We start from the raw sequence: 23354 nt of genomic DNA on the forward strand, positions 1-23354 counted from the left end.
ATCAGGGCCAAGTCGGACAAAAGGCCAGGTGCCCGTGGCACCCGATGTGTGCGCGCTGCTGTGTACGAAGATGTTGAAGCGGCCGTTTACAAGTGGTTTGTGGACGTTCGGTCGCGAAACATCCCGGTGTCCAGCCCTATGATCTAGCAGAAAGCCAAGGACTTTGCTTTTCTGCTTGGCAGGAATGATTTTCAAGGCGGTTCAGGCTGGCTTCAGCGGTTCTAAGAATGGCACGACATCATTGGCAAAGCTGTTACAGGTGAAAGCAGAGCGGCGGACCTGGACAGCGGAGAAAAATGGCTCAAGGAAAACTGGCGAGATATCGCAGCAAGATATAGAGCCTAAGATATCTTCAATGCGTATGAAACCTCTCTATTTTGACAAATGTTGCCAAACAAGACACTTGCGTGTCGTGGCGACAAGACAAGCGGTGGCAAGGCAAACAAAGTTCGTGTGTCTGTGTTGTTGGCAGCTAATTTAGACGGATTGAAAAAGCTTCGACCTCTGGTTATCGGGAAAAGCACGGCACCGCGGTGTTTTCGAAATGCGCTGTCGCTTCCAGTTACCTACCGAGCAAATTCAAAAGCGTGGATGACCGGGGAGCTTTTCAGCAGATGGCTATCGTCGTGGAATGATGATTTGGTTGGCAAAAATCGCAAAGTGTGCTTGCTCGTAGACAATTGTTCATCGCACCACTGCAGTACGACCTTCAGCAACATCGAGTTGTGTTTTTTGCCCCCGAACACTACGTCTGTACTGCAACCACTGGATCAAGGCGTTATACCCGCAATGAAAGCCGGCTATTGGAAGCGCCTGGTGGAGAGGCTGCTGCAGAACCTTCGTGTCGGCAGGGAGCTTAAGATCGACTTGCTCAGAGCTATGTTGAGTAGATCGTGGGCAGACGTCAAGAAGGAGACGATCCAGAACTGCTTTAGGCATGCCGGCTTCCGCATGCCTGGTGATGACACCCCAAATTCTGACAGCACTGAAGACACCGCAGTTGTTTCCGCCGAAGTTTTGGAATGAGCTGGCAGAGTTCCCGGGTGCTATCAACAGATCGACATTCGACGAGTTCGTCAGTGCGGACGATGATGTCCCCATCATGGGCCAATTACAGGATGAGGATTACATCGCAGACGTCGTGCCGACCACGAGCCAAAGCGACAGCAATATGGAAATCGATGATGACCCATTGCCTACATCCTCCGAAGTGATTAGTACACTTGCGTTGGTCCGGCGCTATTGCTTGAATGTGAAAGGTTGCGGCCTCAGCTGCTCCGACTCGTTGGACAACGTGGAGGCGTGCGTGCTGTTGCAGGCAGCGAAGTCGTTGACACAGAAAAAAATCCGGGACTCTTTTGTTCCACAATAGGGCACGCAAGGAAGCCACCATATTAATAAAGTACTTTTCTTCTAGTTTGTTATGTGCCTTTGTGTCAAAACCTATACTGGGCCTATATCGAATTATGCCATATATCAAACTAATAAGCGTTTTTTGGCGAGTTTGATACACCCGGGTTCGATGGTAGTTACTAGGAACGCATGCACGGATGCACCCTCCCCCTCCCTTCAAACCAAAAACAAAAAAAGAAAATTACTTTTGTGTTGGCAGTGCCACTCTTCGACTGCTGAAGAGTCTACAGGTGACACAGGCGATGTCACTTTGCAATGTTTCATTTTTAGCTAGCGTCACATATATGGGGCCGCGCTGCATATCGAGAGCACTTTACCGTGGTCGTTCACTCATTTTCGAGGCCCTTGCATGGTTTTACTGCGTGGGCATGGAGTGGCCCTCGACGATGTTCAGCTTCTGTTTTTTTTTTCTTTTCTTTATGCAGACAACCATGTCGTTACTACTGAGGATATGTAAAATTAGGCACTGATGGGAACTCTCTTAGACCACAGTGACAATGACAAATTTTCAGAGGTCGATTCGTCATGCGCTTTGCTGTCTTGAACCGTGCTGTGAGTTCATGGGACTGTAGCCTTCACGATTAGCATATCAACTCTAGCAACACGACGGCGCGTTTAATGCAATGCAATGAACGCCATAGCAACAAATTGTATGTCATACGAAGTATTAAGGCTGGCAGCCAACTCTTCGGTCTGATATCGCGGCACTATCCTACAAAACCCTGGTGTAAGCAAATACAAATACGGCCACTCCAGAGAGCTGTGCTCTTTTCACACGGTCTTTTCGCGTTGAAGCACACTGATGCTTGCCGAAATAGCATGCGCGCCAGTGATTGCAACTGCGCCCTTAAAATCAGAGTTCACCTTTTCTACTTTGCTCAGTGTTTTTTCATGCTCGTTTAAGATGGGTGGTTTCCTTTCTGTTTGAGCATTCAACCGCAGTACTAACATGTGGGGGTGTTATCGTACGCCGCTTTCAGGCGATAGAGATGTGCCGGCTTATTTGATCTCTGCTTCAGTAGCACTCATGCGCTTTTACCCACTCATAAATCTTACAATGTGCGGGGGCAGGTTACCAATTTGGACTTACTATGGAACATGGAGGTGATGGCGAAAACCCGCCGAGAGTGTCTATGTAATTGCTATTGCAATGTTAAGGCAGCTTTTTAGCGCTAAATAATTGTTTTGGGTTAGCTCTGCGTTCAGTTTTATTTTTGTTTAATTTGTGCATTTATTTTTCAAATTTTTGTACAGAACCTGCATATAATGAAATCCTTTTTATAATTAATTTTTCATGGAATATGTCAATTTTATTATATCGAGGTTTAACTGTATTTAGTTGTACTGCTTCATGAATAAATCAATTATTGGAAGTTAGCGCTGCGTCCACGTGGTACATCTGTGCTTTTGTCCTTTCTGTGCACTATAGGTGTTAACAAGGTCGTGAAGCAAGAGAACGCTTGATTTTTACACGTGATGAGTAGTTTTTTAAAAACATATTTCCATGTTTCATTGGGAAAATAAAAATCTACACTCATAGACAACGCTTTGTGGTTATACAATCATAGAAAGTTGATTGGCAGAGTATGTCTGTGATAGCAGCAAGTTCAACTGCTGTTCTTTGACAATATCAATGCAACAATGCGCTCTACTTCACACTAAATAATATTGCAGCATATCTTTTTTTAAAGGTTGAGATTTTGTACCATGTCTTGGGGCCAGCAATGTGAGCACTTTCTGAAATTTCCATGTGATGGTGCTACGCTACCATGTTCAGCCAGTGAGACACTTCTCTGGCTAGCCCAGTGTATTTGTTTGTACTACCAGGGTCGTAACTAGCGGGGAGTTAAGGGGGATTGGCACCCCCCTAATGTTTCTTCACCACAGCTTCCCCCCCCCCCCCCCCCACCAAAAAAAAAAAAATCTCTTGAACGTACATGTCACATGGGTCTTCAGAAATTCAGCATTCAGCACCTGCACAACTGTAACAGCAGTGATATCCAGCCTGTAGGACTACTTTCATTTAGTGGTACAAGTGCTGCAACTACATTCATAGCTTTGCCTGCATGGCCCTGTCAAGTTTTCTCTGAGTGTAGTACACTAAGCACTGTCACTTAGCATTGGCTGTAGTGAGTAATTTTCTGAACATTTGTTTCTTGGATTTTCAGAAAAGTTATAGTTACCATTACATTGTTTTAACTCATGGCTTGCTTTCCATAGGTTTGGGGTTTGTCCAGAGGTCTCAAGGGACAGATTGGATCACTGTGCCTATTCAGCGAGCCTCTACAGGCATCTCAAGTTAAAATGATGTACACTGGAGGTAAGCTTATTTAAATAGATAATAATGTATGATTGAGTACATAGAGAACTAGCCAAGCCTTCTAGACACGCTTTGATTACTTCTGAACAATGCACTCAGCATTGAAGATTGTGCACAAATTTTCTCTGTTGCTGTCACATTATTGATTCAGCTTGACTACATGACTTGTACGAGTATTTAATGTACCAAATACAGGCATTCCTTGTCTGAAACATTTCTAAACTCGTCAGTGTGCATATTGACAATGTCATTTCTACATGAATTACGTAGTGGGACGTTTATTCTGCCAGTGTTTTCAGCCAAAAATAGTTATGCCTGGAATTTCATGCTTTTTTATTTCCTTCTACTTTAATCAGGCCCCAGGAACTACACATTATTCAAGAATGAAGACTCTGTAGAAGTTGCGGAGCTTCTAGGAAAGCTGGTTCTTTACTATGATGCAAAGGTATCGCCTTTCGATTATTATTCGTTGTCATTGTTTTTCTTTTCTCTTTAGTTATATAGTTTCTCTAGTGGCTACTGATGGGGACAAGTTACATAAGAAAATTTCTGTGCAGTGCATGTCTTGTCATTCTTGACTTATATTTGTTGTATTCAGCATGACTGGTCTTGCTTTTTCTCTTAAAGTTATGCTTGTGTCAAATGTGTTGGTACATGCAGGCTTCTGTTGATGGAACATGTACGAACCTTGCCCCCTCTTCATCAATTTACGATGGCACATTCACTGGTCGCTACTGTCACACACAGAACGTCAAGGTATGTTGTGCATCACCGGTTTGGATGGAACATACTGTAAACGAATTTAGCTTCCCGACTTGTGGTGGATGTTCAAGGTGCTGGTGTAGTGACTGTGACCTTTCCCTGCTCAATGAACAATGCGTCATTATTTGATGTAGTACTTAACTAAAACATCATCTGGTTGTCTTAAGAGCTTTCCATCTTTCTCCGGCTTTATTCCACTGCTACGTTTGCATTTTATTTTTGAGAAAAGTGCTAGATTCATGAGTTCTGCACCATTTTGGAGTAACATGCTAGCTTTCTACAAAAGCGCATGTTAAGCAGTCTTGTGGGACAAGCCTGAATATAAGTTAAGGTCATCGTGGAATATTCAAGAGGAGACAGCCTGCATGGCATAGTGGCCAAGTTTGCTTCAAAGCAATGGATGCTGAATAAACCTCTAAAATGGACGAGTCTGAATGCAGCGTTGCGTAAATAGACAAATCAGAATACTGTAGTACATATTGCACAAAGCTCGGAGTGTATGTGCTAGCGTATTTTTCGAACAAAAACAGAAAAACTGAACAAATGTTGATGGTTTGGGTATTAAACCCAGCATCCCCACCCCTTTGTATTGTTCACTGTGAAACTGAAAGAAAAACTAATTTTCGGCAATGCAAAGATGTTGGTTGACAACTTTAATTCATTTTAAAAAAGGTCTGACCCCCATATTCACAAACGCTTCTCGACTCAAATTTCGTCCTTTACTTGTCTAAGTGAAGCACTGCACCGCTGCTCGACTGGAATTGACGTTGCGCTTCTCAAGAATCGCTGCAGATTATCGCCAATATGCAGTAGCTTGGTCTGCCATGAGACGGCGCTCCCATCGACCTTTTCAAGTCAAGGTCAAGCGTTGAGTGGAGGGGTGTTCTAGAATATGGCAGTGAGTAAAGCATAGTGTTAAATGAGAGTTTTGTATGATCATTGTAGGTGACAGTTATTTTTTTATTATGCACTGTATATGTATAGCCATAAAAGTGAAGGAATCGATATCCAGGTAGAAGCCAGCTCATCCTTTTAGGGGGGTATGTCAAGCTTGCTATTTTCTTGAGCCACTCTACCTTTACGTTGGTAAAGACTGATTTGACGTTTTCAAACAGGATACAGTCAACTTGATTGGCGGGTTCCCGACACTGTATGTTCTTCTGGAGAACTCTGGGAAACCCATTCCCAAGTGCTCTCCAAGCTTTGAAGCGGCTTCTACACCATCCAGCAACAAAGCCTCGGAGGAAATTGTAGATGACTGGATTGTTGTGCCATCGTCCTCATCATCTTTCTCCGGCAAGTCATTGCTTAGAGAATTTCATGGATCTAATAGAGAAATCAGTTTCATTATCATATTTCTTCATTCAATTTTTACTTACTAAGGTTTTGTATATCTTAAAATAGGCCTACAAAATTTAGTTACTGATTACTCAGTGCAGGTAGAATGCACTGAAAAATGGCAAGTAAAACGATTGCCATTCTGTTTGTTAGTTTGCTGGTCTGTTCTTCACACCACATAAGTTATTTTATATACAAAATCCCAAACCAATAAGGTTCCTGAATGCATTTTGGTGGCTCAATGTGACTGTGACAGTACAACTGCCATCTCATTTTATGTCCGCCTACCTGCTTAAGTTAGATATATGTAGAAATGGATTTTCTGCTGCTTTCAACACACAACTTTAAGAAATCTGTAAAGCTAAGTTTTGATCAACTTGTGTATTGAACGAGCATTAAATTTCTCACCACAGAAGCAGTATATAGCTTTGTAATTTATAGCACAAGTTCTTGCAAATTTTGGAGAAGAGTGAGCCTTGGTTGTCATCTTTACATAAAGTGTGTGTGGTTTCTTCTTTTCTTGTGTCTTGTGCAAAACGTCTTCAGCAAGAATTATAAACGTTTAGGCTCTAGCCATATGTCTAGTTGAAGCTTATTTCAACGTGCAGCCGTCCTTTGAAAAAAATTTATTATAGTAAAAGCTAGCTAATTCTAGTCTTTTTAATTTGGAAACTCGGATAATTCAGATGTCTCTGGTCTTGGCCATGGTGTACATCTCAAAATGGCTTCAAACTTTCCTTATTTCGTCATATTTGGCCACAGCTTGGTTAATTCGTACGAACCTAGGAGTGCAGTAAGTGCGAAGTGCTGCAAATATCCAGTGAAAAAGAGTCAAAATTACATTCGAAGGCAACCTAAATGAGGTGGTGCAGTCTGTATTGCTATAGTGATCAGTTGCAACCACGTGGTGGTGTCAGGAAACTTTGAGCTCTTCATACCTATTTGTGTTTACCATCGTATGTAACACCTCACTGGTAGTGGGCGCCCGAAAAGGCATGGTCAACATTCATCATCCCGTTGTTCTTGACCAAAGCTTGAGCAGCTGCGGCAAGTTTTGTTTGTTTTCTGGCGAAAAAAAGTCACAGCTTTGCCGCATAGGCGAAGCAATGAACGCGATAGCAACAATTCGGAAGGTCACCTGCAGAATGGTAAGCAGATTGAAACATGCCCCCCATTTCTCACGCACAAAAAACGCATGAAATGCACGCACAGGTACAGATTAACGCGAATAAGCGTCTCAATTGCTACTTCGCTGAGTCGGAAAAGTGGGCGCTTTTCGTGAACGGAGACTGCAATGATTGCAGTGACTTTTGTGCGCCTGGTAACTACAACAGAATCGTTACGATGAAACTCAATGGCTAGCCAAGACGTACGATTCTCACCACTGCAAGATAAGGGCGTGCGATTGAGCATACACCCACTTATTCTCTTTGCGGGCCAATGTATGCGTGAGAGATGAGAGCCACCGCGTGCTCACTGCGCCATCTTGCTGATAATGCTGAAAGCACGATAGTTCCATCTTCGAGATGCCTGCCAACAACGGTAGGTGATATATATGAATAGATTGCCGTTTGAACGTTGAAAGAGGTACCTCTCAGCTAGTGGATAATGCCTCACATTCTGGACGCAGGGTCCCATGTTTGATTCCGTGCACCGGAGTCTTTTTTCTGAGATTTTTTCCTTGCGTTTTCATATATATAGATACATATACGTATACGATGCATGGCATCGACGCCGACGTCCACGTCGATGCCGACGCTGGCGGCGAAATCCAGCCGAGAGTGTCCGTGTAATTGCTGTCACAATAAAAAGGTATTGTCATGTGCGTTTGGTGGTGGTGGCAGAGCGTAATAAGGTAGAAGTGGAGAGCAGGTGTAGGGCTAATTAACAGACAGGTTTGTTGGGCTGTACTCATATTGAGAAAGAAGTTGCAGGATGGTGGCAATTCTGACTTTTGCTTCTCTTTTGTGAAATAAGTGAGACATTTATGTATTCACTGGAAAAATTAAAGTGTATTAATGTAATAGACGTTTGTATATTGTTTTTTTATAATTTTGATAATTTGGAATTCGCTTAATTTAGAGATTTCTTCAGGTCCCAAATTAACAAGCTTTTACTGTATATGTTTGAGACATACAGAGAGGTTAACAATATGAATCACACTGTCGTGTCTACCGTATATACTCGTGTAAGGGCCGCACTTTTTTTTCGAAAATTTTGCTAGGTGCGGCCCTTACACGAATCAGGCCGATTTAGTACAGGCAGTACAGGCCAAAGGTCTGTACTGTTTATGCAACAGTAGCAGAGTGCAAGAGTCACAAATGACATGCCAGAAATGTTTTTATTCGGATTCCATTTCGCTGTCCTCGTTCTCGGAGGAGCTCGCCTCGGCGTCCGCGTCTTCCCAGAGACGGTCATCTTCGGTGCCGTTCATGGAGTTCGAAATTCCCGTTACCTTGAAGCTTTTAGCAACTACTTCTACTGACATGGCACGCCACGCATTCAAAATCCATTCACACACCTGTTGGAGCGACGCCCGCTTCAGCCGTCCTGTAGGGGTCTTCTCGTGGACGCCTCCAGCCATCCATTCAGAGTAACATCGGCGAAATTCCACTTTGAATGGTCTGTTGACGCATACGTCGAGCGGCTGCAGCACACTCGTCAGGCCACCGGGAATGACGGCCAAGTCCGTACGAGTTGCGGCAACTCGGTTCTTGACGCGGTCGGTCAAGTGGCCCCTAAAGCTGTCCAAAACAAGGAGGGCTTTCCGTTGTAACAGCCCTCCAGGTCTGTTTGCCCAGACGGTCTTAATCCAGTCAACGACCAGTTCCTCGGACATCCAGCCCTTCTCTTGCGCACGTACGACGATTCCCTGAGGGAACTTCTCTTTTGGGAGAGTCTTCCTTTTAAATACGACGTACGGCGGAAGCCTCCTGCCGTCTGCCGTGATGCACAACATCACAGTGCACCTTTGGCGTTCTGCACCAGTCGTGCGCACAGACACACTTTTCGCACCTTTTAAATCCACTGTGGTGCTTTCCGGTGCATCGAACCACACAGGTGTCTGGTCCGCATTCCCAATTTGGGACAGGTCGTATTCATGCTCCCTCCTGAGAGCATTCACGAAGCGATGAAACTTAATGACGTGGTCTTCGTACTCGCGCGGCAGTTTTTGGCAAATCGTCGTTCGGCGCCGAATAGAAAGCTGGTTACGGTTCATAAACCGCGTAGCCCAGCCCCGACTTGCCTTGAATTGTGCCGGGGGTATTTCCATGTGGCGAGCGATGCTGAGGGCTTTGACGCGTATCATGTCAGTCGATACGGCGTAGCCGTCCCTTCGTGTGTCGACGACGTAGTTGACGAGCTCGCTTTCGAGTTGCGGGTACTTGCACTTTTTCCCGCGAAACGCCTTTCGGCTCCTGTTAGTAGCGGCGAGGGCATCTTTCTGATTCATCCAGTAACGCACGCGCTTCTCATCGACGTCGTACTTTCGTCCAGCTTCCCGCTTCCCGTGCTCCTCGGCATAGTCAATCACTTGCAGCTTAAATGCTGCAGTGAATGATCTCAGATGCCGGCCCATCGTCCGTCACGTGCGCTGGCTTCTGCAGGGTTCACTACAACCAACAAAGTGACACCGACGACACCGATCTGAAGTCGCGCTGCCAACGTATCGACACGATGCTAGGAACGATGCCAACAAAGAGGCCGCACAAGGCAAATATGGCGGCGCGCTGTCAACAGCGTGGTCGGCGCGTCGGCGGAAGTAGAATAAAAGCGGAAAAGCGTGCAGCGCCATCTGGCTGTAAATGAACTAACTACACTTTTCTGGCGGGACATTTTGAACTTTTGTTTTTTTTTTTTCGAAATATCCGCTTTCAAAGTTGGGGTGCGGCCCTTACACGAGGGCGGCCCTTACACGAGTATATACGGTATTTATGGGGTTGTACACAACTGAATCGTAATTTGAGTAGTAATAGTTTGGGAATTAATGGCTTTTCTTGCATGGCAGTAGAATGTTTGCCTGACTATTGTGATGAAAGCTACATTTAGAGCCTTGGGAGATGATTTGCTTGATTTGTGTGCCTGTTCTAGTGATGAGAAATGGGAAAGATTTATGATTCACCCTGAACAATGGCACCAGTGTGTTTGAATGTCCAGTGTATAGTTGTGTAGAGCATGTGCAAGGCCTTGTTTTGCTCGCCGTCTCGTTTATGTGCGAGCGCACCTGACTGTTTCTCTGCTTAGGACCGCAGTCCGTGCTGTTGGACTTGCTGTGCGAGACGGAGGGCGATCCTAAAACACTTGCCAAGGGTCAGGCATGCCAATTACACTTAACTGCTTCCTGCAATTGCATTCGTTCTCCTGGCTTGTTGTGGGGTCTGCTTTTGCCTTGCTCATGTTTTCCTCTCTCGCTGCCACTGCCCATCAAAGGGACTCCAACTGATGTGCAGGCACTTGTGGTTCCAAAGAAATTCTTTTTTTTTATTGCTGTGCCATGCCACAGATAATTCTTTAAAGCAGACTTCTCTGCTTATTGAGTTTAGCACATAGAATAAGTTGTTGTATAAAATAGACAAAGGGAGTAGATTCAGTGGAGCCAGACAACAGGTCTACGAAGCAAAAGCAATGAAGGTCACATGCAAATTGACATCTTATCCACACGTACACATCGATCTTTGAGGCCAAGTGAGCTTAACAACGTTCAACTGTCTGTCATGGAGCAGGAAGAACCTCGGAATGGGTTCATAGAATGACAATCTATGGAAGAAAGTCACATTTTTTGCAGTGCTCTAAGGTAAAGATTGATAATTAATGAACAGATAAAATAATATTGCAAGATGCTACGGAGGAAAGGTGTTGCTGCCTCCAAACTGGTATAAAAATTACTTGGTCCTGAGCTCACGCAGCACTCTAAATTCTCGCATCAACTACTAACTTGGTGAAGGTTGTGTGCACAAATCTGGCCTTCTCCATGGGGCTTCTACCTAAGCACACTTGTTAGAAGGGAGCTACAAGTTCTCCAAGCAACCACCTTTCTCTTTTAACTCTGGGCAGGGTTCAAGTTGATTAAGTATGCTAAAGGAAGCCTTGTTGGTTGGCTTAACAGAGAAGAGAGAAGTTCGGATGCTTCTGTGACTGAAGAAACACTGCAAAATTAAAAGCCAGGGGGTGATGGAAGCTTGTGATGGAGACTGCGTAAACATGGGGAGCGCTGTAGCTGATGATTTGACAAACGAACTTGTCTTCTTCAAGGCTACAAGTTTCAAGGCATCTAGGCTGCAAGGCAGCAAGTCTTCAAGTTTCAGCCCTAAAATTGACATCTCTGCTTGTGGGCTACAGCCCACCCCCCCCTTTCTTGTTTACAAATTTTTCATGTAGTATGGAAAGTAATGTACTGTTTTAGTACCCATAAGTAGTACACAGCGACAAAAAACCATGCTTTTAAGTTTTATCTTCAGCTCAGCAGTTAGCCATGTGATAGTGTAGCAGTGCAATGCCTCTCGCATGGCAGCTACAATGAGAGGGTTTTAAACACCTTAATTACTAATTGGTAATTTGTGACAATAGCGATTTTCATAAGCTGTGAGCTGCTTTGGTAACATTGTCGCTACAGCCCTTCTCTTCTGAGTGTGAGGTTGCAAACTCAGTCCTTGCAGTGGCAGGCACATTTCGATCTGAGTGATATTTCTTTTAGACCCCGTGTTCAGTGTTACGGAAATGACCAAAACAGCAATGCAGAAAAGTAAGCAGAGCTACAATCAAAACCTAAACTACTTAGGCAGCTTCTGTTAGAGTCGAGCGATATGTTTTTAAATGTAGTTTCCTCGTTTTCTTATGTGGGCACCTCAAAGTCATAGCGTCATTCACTTGAAACGTGTGAGCATGACGTGTTCAAATATTCAAAATTATTTCAGGAGCTATATTTGTGTAATTCAAAAGATATAAATCATGCGAGCTGTTATATGTCTTTTTGAAACATAGTTGCAAAAAGGTAGCTTTTGAAATCAGAAGTTGGCTGGCAATGCGAGAATGAATGTATGTCCAGTACACTGAATGCCAGGATGCAATTGGTGGACATCGTGCCAAATATGAAGGGGAAAAAGAAAACAAGAGGCGGCGTCACATGACAATCTTGAAGCCCAGCCATAAAAAATAAAACTGGAGCATGCCGGCAATCTATCGAGGGCATGAAGCATGAGGAGAGAGCAGCGTCTGATGAAGTTGACGCATGGACGTTAGGCGCGCTCCCTTCTAGGTATTATTTTCCTTTGTGGTGCTGAACGCTATGTGCAAGAACTAACCATGAGAATCTGTTTCTCGGGTCAAAACGAAATGTGTTTGTGTTTTATAAATCGATTAACCTTCTGACATGGCCAAAACCAGCACTCTTTAAAGGAAGGTGGCACAGTGTGTGTATCTATATGTGCAACAAATTAATCCCAGTGTCCAGTATACTGGACACGGTTATCCTATGAAAACAGTTGTACTTACAGCCATCTTTATTTTTTTGCATGCTTTTGAATGACCTCTTAGCTATAGAAAAAAAAAACATTAAAAATTTTTGCTCTGCTCTAGAAAAAGTTTGGGTTGGAAAGGGACATCCTAAAATTCTTGTGCATTCAAGTTATAGTATACATTGAAAAACCTCTCATACGTAGTCATCAGACATGCTTCACAATCAGATCGTGGTCTTGGCATCTGAAGTTTTATGAAAATTCAATTTGTAGGATGATCTACAGCATACTTGTTCATTAATAACGACAAAACTGGGTCAGGGTTTCTCATTTTTGTAGAGTTTCTTCAAAATGGCTTCCATTGGGCATAATGAAGATGCACTGGTCATTGTTAAAACAAATTTTCTGTTTTCTCATTAGCATAAGGTTTGATATTACCCATAAAATGTAATGCTGTCAATAGTTAATGGCCCACAATACATATACAGTGTCGGTTAACTTCTCATCATTTCAGCTTTGCTTTATGTTCATGTCACGCTGGGTCCAGGGGTGCTCTGGCTGCATGAAAAGGGTATTTGTGCATGCTGGATGTGTTCAGTATAGTATTTTTTGTTTTATTGTCTACTGTATATGCAGTGTTGTATTGTGTTGACCCAAGTTATTCAGTTACAAAGGAATATTGAAAACATCAATTTAATTCAGTGTTCCATATAGCTGATTGACGGCTGTTATATTTTCATCATGAATAAACTTTCAGTTTGGCTCAACAATTCATTGGGCTAAATTAAATATTTGTAAGTATATGGATACTGAAGACATGGCCTCTGAAGTGGAAGGCGCGCGGCATGTTTTTCTCTGGCCGTCCCAATCGCCGCGCTCCCCAGCAAAATTAACGAGCAGAGCATCGCCTCACGCGCCCAACTACCGCGAGAAGGCGCAGATTTTCGCGGCAGCGGAGACAGCGGCAGACAGCAGGAGACAGCAGAGGGCTCGGGATTCCAGCGTGCGCATTTCTTTTTTACGTGTGCGAGCAAGAATTACCGCCAGAATCTTCTCGCCGAACTGAAGGAAAGTATTTTTTTGTTACCACATGTTTTTGGTCCAATTGGTGGACAAAAGCATGGCAAATGCTGCATTTTTCCAATATGTAATTGTAAAGAGGTATCAATTTGTCTGCGGTAGTATTACTTTTTTTTTCATTATGGTCCATTTTGTTTCTGTGTTAAATACCTCAATAGAGGCGTTCTAGCATTACTTATTTCTGGAGACTTGTATGAGGGAAAACTGGGCTAATCATTGTCGTTGAATCGTATTACTCTCCTGTCCTAACTCATAATTTTACTGTTCTGTCGGGTACAAATATTTATGAGGTGGTCAACCGAACTGCAGTTACGCTCTAGATAACTGAGTGCCTTGTTCATGTCATTTAAATAGGGTACGTGAGAAGTAATTTTGCCAGAACATTGTAGAAGGCTTCACTTAGCCAACCTACATTCACTCCCCACGTGCCATTTGAGAATATATACGCCCAAGCATTGACTTTGCCATTCGTACACCTTGTCCGACATTCCGAAATAAGCACGAACTTACATAAAAGCGCAAAACCATTTTTTTCTCGCCACATGCGAGCGTCGCCAACAGCACGGCAGCCTTTTCGATCATACGAAGGAGCGCTGCCGTGCGGAGAAAAGAGCAGGCCACGCCCACCTCTGGAAACGTGCTCTCTTCGTGCCATTGGGACGGCCAGGGAGAAAACTGCCGCGTGCCTGCCATCTCGAAAGCCTTGCTACAGGAATTGAATTTTTTTGGTCTGCTATGGTGGTGTTACGATAACTGTGTTTGGCAACTGAGCCAAAGGTTGCATGTTCGATCCCAGCCACGGTGGTCACAAATCTATGAGAGATGAAATGCTAGGGACCCATGTAGTCTGCACTGTTCGTTAGTGTACATTAGAGAACACCAGGTGGTTGAAATTTCCAGAGCCCTCCACTGCCGAGTGCCTCATAACCATATCATGGTTTAGGCACGTAATGCCCCAGATATTACAGTTGAATTCACTTATAACAATACTGCAGTGCCACGGAAATTTCATTGTTAAAACCGAAAATTGCTATACAAGCGTTACTTGAAAAAAAAAAAAATTCCTAAATACTTTTTAAAGAAGCCTCCGCTGCTCCCGCGCCATAGTACACGTCAAAAGTCGGCCTTTCTGTAATGCCTTTCTGTAATGCCTTTCTCTATGCGGTGAAGCATACTATAAATTCATAGGGGTGAAGAATACATTGGGGTTGTGTGGGGAGGTGGATGTTCAGCAGCTTGCATTTCCCAGTTTTATTATTTCTTTTCAAAGATTTCACATTCCATTACTTTTTGGCTAGGACACCTTGCAACCATAATTTAATGTTATAACGAATGATACGACATGGAGGCATTGCTTTAACCGGGTTATTTCACCATGGAAAACATACTAAAGCTGACAGTGGAGCAACTTGTAACTATTATAAACAATATATGTATAAAATCAGTACCACTATAAGTGGGTTCAACTGTATTATGAGGCATTGAATTCTGTGCAATTTATTTTATTTAAGACTGTGACTATTATACTATGTTCAAAAACAATAAATTGGTCCAAATGCTAAGGTATTTGTCATGAACTTCACTTCATGTTTTAATTGCACTACTGTATAGGCATTCTTGCATGATTCTCATCGTGTCATTATTGCTGCCTTTCCTAAAGATCGTTCAGATTAGCAAAAATATCAGTAAAAAAGAAAAGTGTTGATAAAGTGAGCCTGAATTTGCAGTTTATCTTTTCACAATCAAACTTGATTGCAATGCTTTAGGGTGTGAATAACACAGAAGGGTGTTTCATCATTGTAATGTAATCACTTCATATTAACTGCATGCTATGATGCTCAGGGCTGCATGCAAGGTACACATTTTTTAACATTTTACATGCTCGAAAAACGGTGCACACACTTTGCTTGGTTTGCTTTGCATGTACGGTTAAACTCTTTTATAAGAGGCATACTCAGGGCAGCAATTGTTGTCTTTTGTTTGCGATGTCTCATATAAGCATGGTGCCTTGTATGCATTTTTTTATCAACTCGTAGTTTACTGTAGGCACAATGGTGTCTCTTATACCCATTTGTCTTTTATAAAGGGTTGGATGATACTTTCACACTGACAAAGGTTGTAAAACAGTGCTTAATGACCAATTGAGTTTTTTTGTGTAGAAGTCGCTATTTAAGCTGCTGTTATTTCTGCCCCACTTTGGTGGCCTAGTGGTTACGGCGCTCGACTGCCAACCCGAAGGTCGCGGGATTGAATCCCGGCTGCGGAGGCTGCATTTTTCATGGAGGCGAAAATGTTGAAGCCTGTGTGGTTAGAATTAGGAGCGCGTCAAAGATCCCCAGATGGTCGAAATTTCTGGGGCCCTTCACTACGGCGCCTCTCACAATCATATTGTGGTTTTGGGGCATTCAGCCCCAGATGTTATTATTATCATCGTTCCTTATGACACAAATGCTTGTTACTCACACCCCTAGGAAGGTATATATATATTTCTTTTCGTCCACTCGTCCTCCCTCTCTTGGTATCCTTCTCCACAGAGAGATGGCGTGTTCAAATTCATGTTTCAGTTCATTCTTTGACCTGAAGATTCCTTCCCCATCCCTCCCTCCTCATATTTTCGATTCCAGATTTGAGGCTAGCTCAGAATCAAGTCTCTAGCTTTCTAGTTATTGTACAGCATCTCATGCAAGGAAGTCCAGAGAACCAAATGCAACTCTTGGCTCGCACCGGAATACCAACCATAGGAGCTCTCATGCAAAGGGTTAGTACCCACCTCTGTTGCTCAATGGTTGTGCCATATATGCTGCTGAAAGAAAGACTACATGCTTAATTTCCAGCCACAGTGGCAACGTTCCACAATGTGGGAAATACCAAAGCATTTACTTCATGTGTTCTTCAAAGGGGGCCAGTCATACACTTTTTAACATAGTACACAGTACAAGCCATGGTTTTGTGTGAGACATTTTTGTCCTGCTTTTTACACCCTTCTACTGTTGTATATGGGTACACACTATCAGCGATGAAGAAGTGTTTCAAGTGATGGTGTAATACACTCCAACTGTGTCAATTTTAGGGCCTTTGAGATGCCTTCTGTAAGGTTTCTCAGACCTGGGTACACTTGCAGAAGGATTTGGGACAGTGATGGGCAAAGCTTTGTGTACATTGCTACATGCTTGTTGGGTAAAAGGCTAAATTATTGTAAGAATAAAGAGCAGGAAATCACTGGAGTAGCTGCACATGATTACCGCTGATATTGGCAATAAAGGTGCATTAAAAATATTCAGGAGTGCTTATCTTTGCTACTACGCTTTTCCACACATTTCGTAAATGATTCTGACTGGGTATCAAGAAGGAAGGCATAAGGGGTAAGGAATTAATCCAGCCACTACAGTGTTTCTCATAGTCTGGTTGTTGCAATGAGTATCACTTGATTAATTGGTCAATCAATCAATCACTCACCCACTCAATCAACCAATATTGCCCCATTAGTTGCACAAGCTAGCTTCTTTTTCTTTTCTTGTGCCTAAACTTGGAAGACACATTGAGGTGGTATAGTTCTTGCATTTTGCATCACTTAACTTGGCATGAAGCTGTGGAGGAATAAAAAAGTTTTACAAGAAATTGCGTGTGCTTACTTTGAAAGCGCCCATGAAACCATTCCTCATATTTATTTATTTATTTATTTATTTACAAGTACCTTACAGGCCTCGCAGAGGCATTGTGTAAGGGGGGTCGATACAAAGTAATAACAAATTGGGTTAACAAGTCGGTAAGAACAATGTAGTATGTCAACAACAGCAAAAATATGTCCAAGTACAGAAGTAGTCATATGTATTCCACATGAATAGGTAAGTTTAAAACATGTAAAAGAAATGCAATAGCGTGTTGGACAGATCAAAATGAAGCGTAGTGAAACAGACTACGCAGTTTACCGTGCTGGTTGGGGTTAATGAACAAAACTTTAAACAACAGCTTCACTGTGATGATGAAATAAAAAGAAAAAGGGGATGCATGAATCCTGGGAGTAAGTGGACCAGCTAAGCATTATCAGTGAAATGGTTGAGAAGATGCTCGCGAAATTTATTGGGATTACGCTGGAGGGTGATGCTGTTTGGAAGATCATTTCACAGTTTTATGGCACACGGGAGTGACGAGTAGTTAAAAGCATTAGTGGTGCCGTAGAGGCGGGTGTAGCTGAAGTCATTGTGCAACCTGTGCGATAAGTGAGAGGAAAGTTGTAATTGCGCTAGCGATGATCGAGTGGCGTAGGCATATTTATGAAAGAAAGACAAAAGCGCCATGTCACGACAAATCGCTAATGGATATCTTGTGATTCTTCTCGCTTCACTGCTGAAAAACTACACATTCTGCTTGATTCAATTTCTTAAAAGGCTGACAAATACAAAGAACATATTGTTAGGTTGCATACCTATTTAATGATTTTGCTTCTTTCTCTGATAATGTTGTGCTGTGTATTCTACAGGTTCCAGGACACTGCATTGATGTGAACGTCCTAATGGCAGTGCAGCTGTTGGTTGAAAATGCAAGTGGCGTCGAGAATGCTCAAGAAATGCTGCAGCTGGTGTATCAGCATATCTTGTTCGACTTTAGAATTTGGAGCAAAGGAAGTTTTGCTGTGAGGCTAGGTAAGCTTAGTGCTCAGTTCCTTTGACATGCTTACATATGAAGCAGCGCATGGAGACAAAGGGAACAAAAAGGACACTGCTGCCTTTGTTCCTTTTGTGTCTTGTCTCCATGCACTGCTTCATAAGTAAGCATAAACTATCACTAACTTGCCCAACTTTCCTTTTCACATACTTGGAAATATCCCTCACTTCTGATACCAAAGGCCACATTTCTTTTATTGCTATCCACCCTGATTGTAGTAAATTCAACTTGCCACATGCAACTGCATTATGTTGTCTGCCGTGTTATGATAGGCTGGAAATCATATGTCTATTTATATTCATTGATTCATTGACAACTTGTCTTGCCATTAACCCTGGTAATGTAGCCATGCCTAAGCTAACCTAGCATAACACAAATTGTGTTCTTTGCACCTATGTGTCAAATTTGTAGTGTTTGTTTATTTTTACATGCTGTTAACTGTTCGTAAATGGCTTACGTTACATTAATTTACAGCTGTTATTACTGGAGCTGGGCCACTTGGTGCATCAGATGACATACTGAAATAGGAAGTTATGATTCTGAAGTGTGGATATTATATTTTCAGTTAGTTTGAACTCTTGGAAAAGGAAAAGCCTTATTTACCTATTCTGTTGAATACTGTACCACTGTTGAAGTGGACCATACAGCACCATGGTGTGGCATGGTCTCTATGCACTCGTATTGTTACTTCTCTGTCTTGCATGTGTGTAATACAGTGATCCCACTCCTGCACCAACTGTGCCAAAGTGCACCAAATCAGATTTACTGCGCCATCCTGATGATGTCAACGGAAATTGCGCCAAACCGCGCCAAAGACGGATTTTGGAGGGACTACAACCAGCAATAGCCATGCCGGCACGTCAATACATGTGCACCTTGTTCTCGGGGCAACCAAAGTCGCAATCACGTATCTATTTTATTACGCTGAATAAACAGTGGTCGCGCATGCGTCCTAAAATCCACAATGCTTTGTTTGGTGCTGACGCAACTCTGTTGTGCAAGTTCTCAACGGCGAGATGCACTCTCTGCAGGGGCTCGTGGTGTCTTGTCCAATCGGTAGCGTGAAACTGTGGCGGCGGTTTATCGGTGGACGCCGTCTGTTACAGGAACGCTGCTGATAGTTCGTTTGAAAAGTTGCGGGGCATGTAATAAAGCAATTTTTACTAATAACTGCACGCCAAAATGTTTTTCACGTTTAATGTCTGGACATCGTGATCTAATTTTCTGTGATTCGCGTCCGCAGGACACGCAAATGGTGGGAATGCGTTCACACTTTTCTTCTAATGTACTTTGTCATTGGATCATCACACAAAAGAGCTGTTTCGTAATTCCTTTCACCAGCACATCTGCGTTTAGAACCGCTGTGGCAGTAAAAGCACCTTGATGACCCTGCCCTTTCATACTTGAGGTTGCTAGGGTATTGAAAGTTCTCGCGTGCTTTCTTTTTAAATGTCATCTCATTTATAAAAGCATGCCTCATGGTTTAAGCAGCTACAATTCGGTTTCAATATGCGCTGCTATAGTGAAGCCATCGCTGGTGGCTCTGGTGTTGAAGGCCTATAAAGTGGATACGCTCACGTCCACCTTTCGCTTTTGAGGGTCAATAGCTGAAGGTTAAAAAAAGAATATTTTGGCATTGCATTTATTGCCTCATTTTGAAGGGAGGGGTGGAGGGGACACTGCTTCGCTTGAAGTAGCTAGCATGCGCCATCTCGAGGTATAATGAGACTGCTTGTAAACTTCCTGTGTTTCTCCCATGTTTCACCAGTTAACCCGGTCCTGTGCTTGCTGCTGCTAATTTATACCCACAAACTTCTTAATCTCATTTGCCCACCTAACCTTCTGTCTCCCCCTAACCCGCTTGCCTTCTCTGGGAATCCAGTTAGTTACCCTTAATCATTCTTATTCTTCTAGTTACTTCAATCTCGTGGTTCGGCTCCGCAGTTATTACCTGCCCTAAGTGGATATAGTCTTTTACAACTTGAAGTGCACTATTACCTATCTCGAAGCGCTGCTCTTTTCCGAGGTTGTTGTACATTGCTTTCGCTTTCTGCAGATTAATTTTAAGACCCACCTTTCTGCTCTCCTTGTCTAACTCCGTAATCATCAGTTGCGATTCGTCCCCTGAGTTACTCAGCAATGCAGTGTCATCGGCAAAGTTCAGGTTACTAAGGAACTCTCCATTAACTCTTATCCCTAACTTTTCCAATTCTAGGCTTTTGAAAACCTCCTGTAAGCACGCGGTAAATAGCATTGGGGAGATTGTGTCCCCCTGCCTTACACCTTTCTTGATTGGTATTCTGTTGCTTTCTTTATGAAGCACTATGGTAGCAGTTGATTCCCTGTAGATTTCTTCCAGGATGTTTATATATACTTCATCAACGCCCCGATTCCGCAGTGTCTGCATGACGGCTGATATTTCTACTGAATCAAATGCCTTCTCGTAATCTATGAAGGCTATGTACAGTGGTTGGTTATATTCTGAGCATTTCTCTATTACCTGATTGATAGTATGAATGTGGTCAATTGTTGAGTAGCCTGTTCGAAATCCTGCTTGTTCCTTTGGTTGATTGAATTCTAATGTTTTCTTTACTCTGTTAGCAATTACCTTTGTAAATAGCTTGTATACTACAGAGAGCAAGCTGATCGGCCCGTAATTCTTCCAGTCCTTGTCATCTCCTTTCTTATGTATTAAGATGATGTTAGCGTTCTTCTAAGACTCTGGTACTCTTCCCGTCAGGAGACACCTCGTAAACAGGGTGGCTAGCTTTTCTAACACAATCTGTCCTCCATCTTTCAGCAGATCTGATGTTACCTGATCCTCACCAGCAGCTTTGCCTCTTTGCATGCTCTCCAAAGCTTTTTTGACTTCTTCTATCATTACTGGTGGGATGTCATCTCAGTTACTGCTAGTTCTTATAGTATTAAAGTCGTGGTTGTCCCGGCTACTGTACAGATCTCAGTAAAACTCCTCCGCTATTTTAACTATCCTATTTATATTGGTAGTTATTTTGCCTTCTTTCTGCCTTAGTGCATACATCCGATTTTTGCATAACCCAAGTTTCCTCTTCACTGCTTTGACACTTCCTCCGTTTTTCAGAGCGTGTTCAATTCTCTCCATGTTATACCTTCTTACATTGCATACCTTACGCCTATTAAATAACTTTCAAAGCTCTGCCAGTTCTATTTTGTCTGTTGTACTTGAGACTTTCATGATTTGACGTTTATTGATGAGATTCTTTGCTTCCTGGGAAAGCTTGCCAGTGTCCTGTCTAACTACCCTGCCTCCAACTGCCCCCAACATGTGCTTCACAATTAGATAACTGACAGCACGAACGCTTCGGCAACATGAGTGATCACTGTCCCTTTAGCTAACGTTGTTTTGAGTTAGGTGATATCAGATCTAAAAGATACAATTTGTTAGTTTCACTTATGCTCTTAGAAATAAATGTCATACCAACAAATTGTATTGTTACATCAAATGATAAGGCTTGACGTCATCTATGAGAAGCGGTGGCCGCGGGTTGCCATTTCCAAGGTTCGCGCACTTGCAAAAACTTGCTGCACGCGCGTTGTTCGATATTTGCGACTTGGGGGACTAGAGACCCCGGAAACATCTCGATCTTAGCCTCCAATGCATGGACAGATGGAATCAGACTTGTCTAGAGCACCCAGTCGGCCACTCAAGCTGGCATTTTCTTCAGAAATATGTAAAGAGAGGCGCTGTAATGCTACCAAACATGGTCATACTGTGTGTTAGGCCCTTGTGCTATGCTCTAAGCATCAACGTAAGCTTGTAGGTAACGTGATATAGAAGCCGCAGTCAACAGCAATGCCGACAGGCAGGCACTTCGCTGCTCTTGACCTGTGTGATCAAGAGTGCTTCGCTGCTCCTGATCTGTATTGCATGAACGGCACGCATGAATGGACCTCCGAAATCGTGCAATGATGGTGTGGCCGCCTTGTGATCAAGACCTAGTGCATACCCTTATATGGCCACTCTAGAAAGCGAAGCACTTTTCGTGCAGTCTGTTCGCGATGAGAGTACAAAGTAGAAGGGTATACCAGCCGTAAATAGCGCGTGCACCAGCGATCACAATGTAAAGGCAAAGTTCATAACAATGCAAATACATTGTTAAAGTCAAAGTTCATTACCCGTGCAAATACATTGAGCAGAAATTCGGTCACGGTGCTTGTAGAAATTTTCCTCAAAACTGTACTTCTGGCCATTTTGAGAAGTAGTCCACCAGTGTCAGAACAAATCTGCAATCTGGAGGCGCCCTCTCCAGGGGACCAACGATATCAATTGCAAGTTTCTGCCATGGTCTCTCTAGTAACTCAACAGGTTGCAGCCGAGCAGGCGACTTCTTTGCCGATTTATCTGCTGCTTGACAGATGCTGCAATTGTGGACTGCTTCTTCCACGTAAATGTCCATGCGGGGCCCCTAAAATTGCTCCCTAAGCCTGGCCTTGGTGCATGCAATACCCTGGTGCGTTTCATGCGCTGTTGCCACAAGTTGAGCCACGAAAAATAAAGAAACTACAATCCTCTCTGCACGCATCACCAATTCGCTCACTACTGACAATTCGTCATGAACTCTGAAGTATGGTTCGAGATCTTGCGGCAAGTCTCTGTGTGATGGCCAAGACTCATTTACAAAGGCCTTTATCTTTTGAAAAGTGGCATCAGCTAGAACCGCTTTTTCAAACTGCTCTTTTGTCAAGCAAGTTGGTTGAACCATGGAAATAATTTCTTCCTCAAAATTCAGCTCTCTATCTGCCATATGAACAGGTAACCATGACAGAGCATCAGCTACTGTGTTGGACGAGCCTCTCTGGTACTCCACCGCGAAATGGTACCGTAGTAGCCGTGCGCACCAACGTGCAATTCTAAGTGGGTTCGGCCTCAGCTTTGCGAAGACAAAAGTGAAATGTGTGCTTGATGGTCTGTTCGGGTAGTGAAGCTTCGTCCCCACAGGTATGTATGCCAATGCTCGTATGCTCAAATGCATGCAAGTGCTTCCTTCTCGCCAACTGCATACTTTCGTTCAGCCGGAGATAGCGTACGTGATGCAAAAGCAACAGTACGAAGATTATCACCGGCGTGCTGCTGGAGGACTGCCCCGAGACCACATTCGGATGCATCAGTTGAGATGAAAATTGGAAGCACAGGATCAAACATGTGCAAGACAAGATCTGACAGTAATACTGCCTTTACCGCGCGGAAATTGTTATCCACCTTGACAGACTAGGTGAACGTTTCGCTTTTCCCAAGAAGAGCCCTCATTGGTTCTACCATCTCAGCCAAGTGTGGCATAAAC

At 43.3% G+C, this 23354-nt stretch overlaps 1 protein-coding gene across 4 annotated transcripts in view; it reads left to right on the plus strand.

Annotated features, from left to right (window-relative positions):
* Nucleotides 1–23354, plus strand: part of LOC119165896 (neurobeachin-like protein 1) — a 202742-nt gene that overhangs the window by 40526 nt on the left and 138862 nt on the right. For 3 of the 4 annotated variants that reach the window (XM_075865221.1, XM_075865224.1, XM_075865222.1), the window contains exons 20-26: nucleotides 3634–3733; nucleotides 4090–4178; nucleotides 4394–4489; nucleotides 5611–5791; nucleotides 10079–10144; nucleotides 15993–16126; nucleotides 17849–18011. In XM_075865221.1, coding sequence (XP_075721336.1) covers nucleotides 3634–3733; nucleotides 4090–4178; nucleotides 4394–4489; nucleotides 5611–5791; nucleotides 10079–10144; nucleotides 15993–16126; nucleotides 17849–18011 — 829 coding nt within the window. The remainder of the gene's footprint in view (nucleotides 1–3633; nucleotides 3734–4089; nucleotides 4179–4393; nucleotides 4490–5610; nucleotides 5792–10078; nucleotides 10145–15992; nucleotides 16127–17848; nucleotides 18012–23354) is intronic. The other variant, XM_075865223.1, reaches the window with a different exon arrangement.

Source organism: Rhipicephalus microplus, chromosome 1, assembly GCF_043290135.1.
Source record: "Rhipicephalus microplus isolate Deutch F79 chromosome 1, USDA_Rmic, whole genome shotgun sequence".
Taxonomy (NCBI): domain Eukaryota; kingdom Metazoa; phylum Arthropoda; class Arachnida; order Ixodida; family Ixodidae; genus Rhipicephalus; species Rhipicephalus microplus.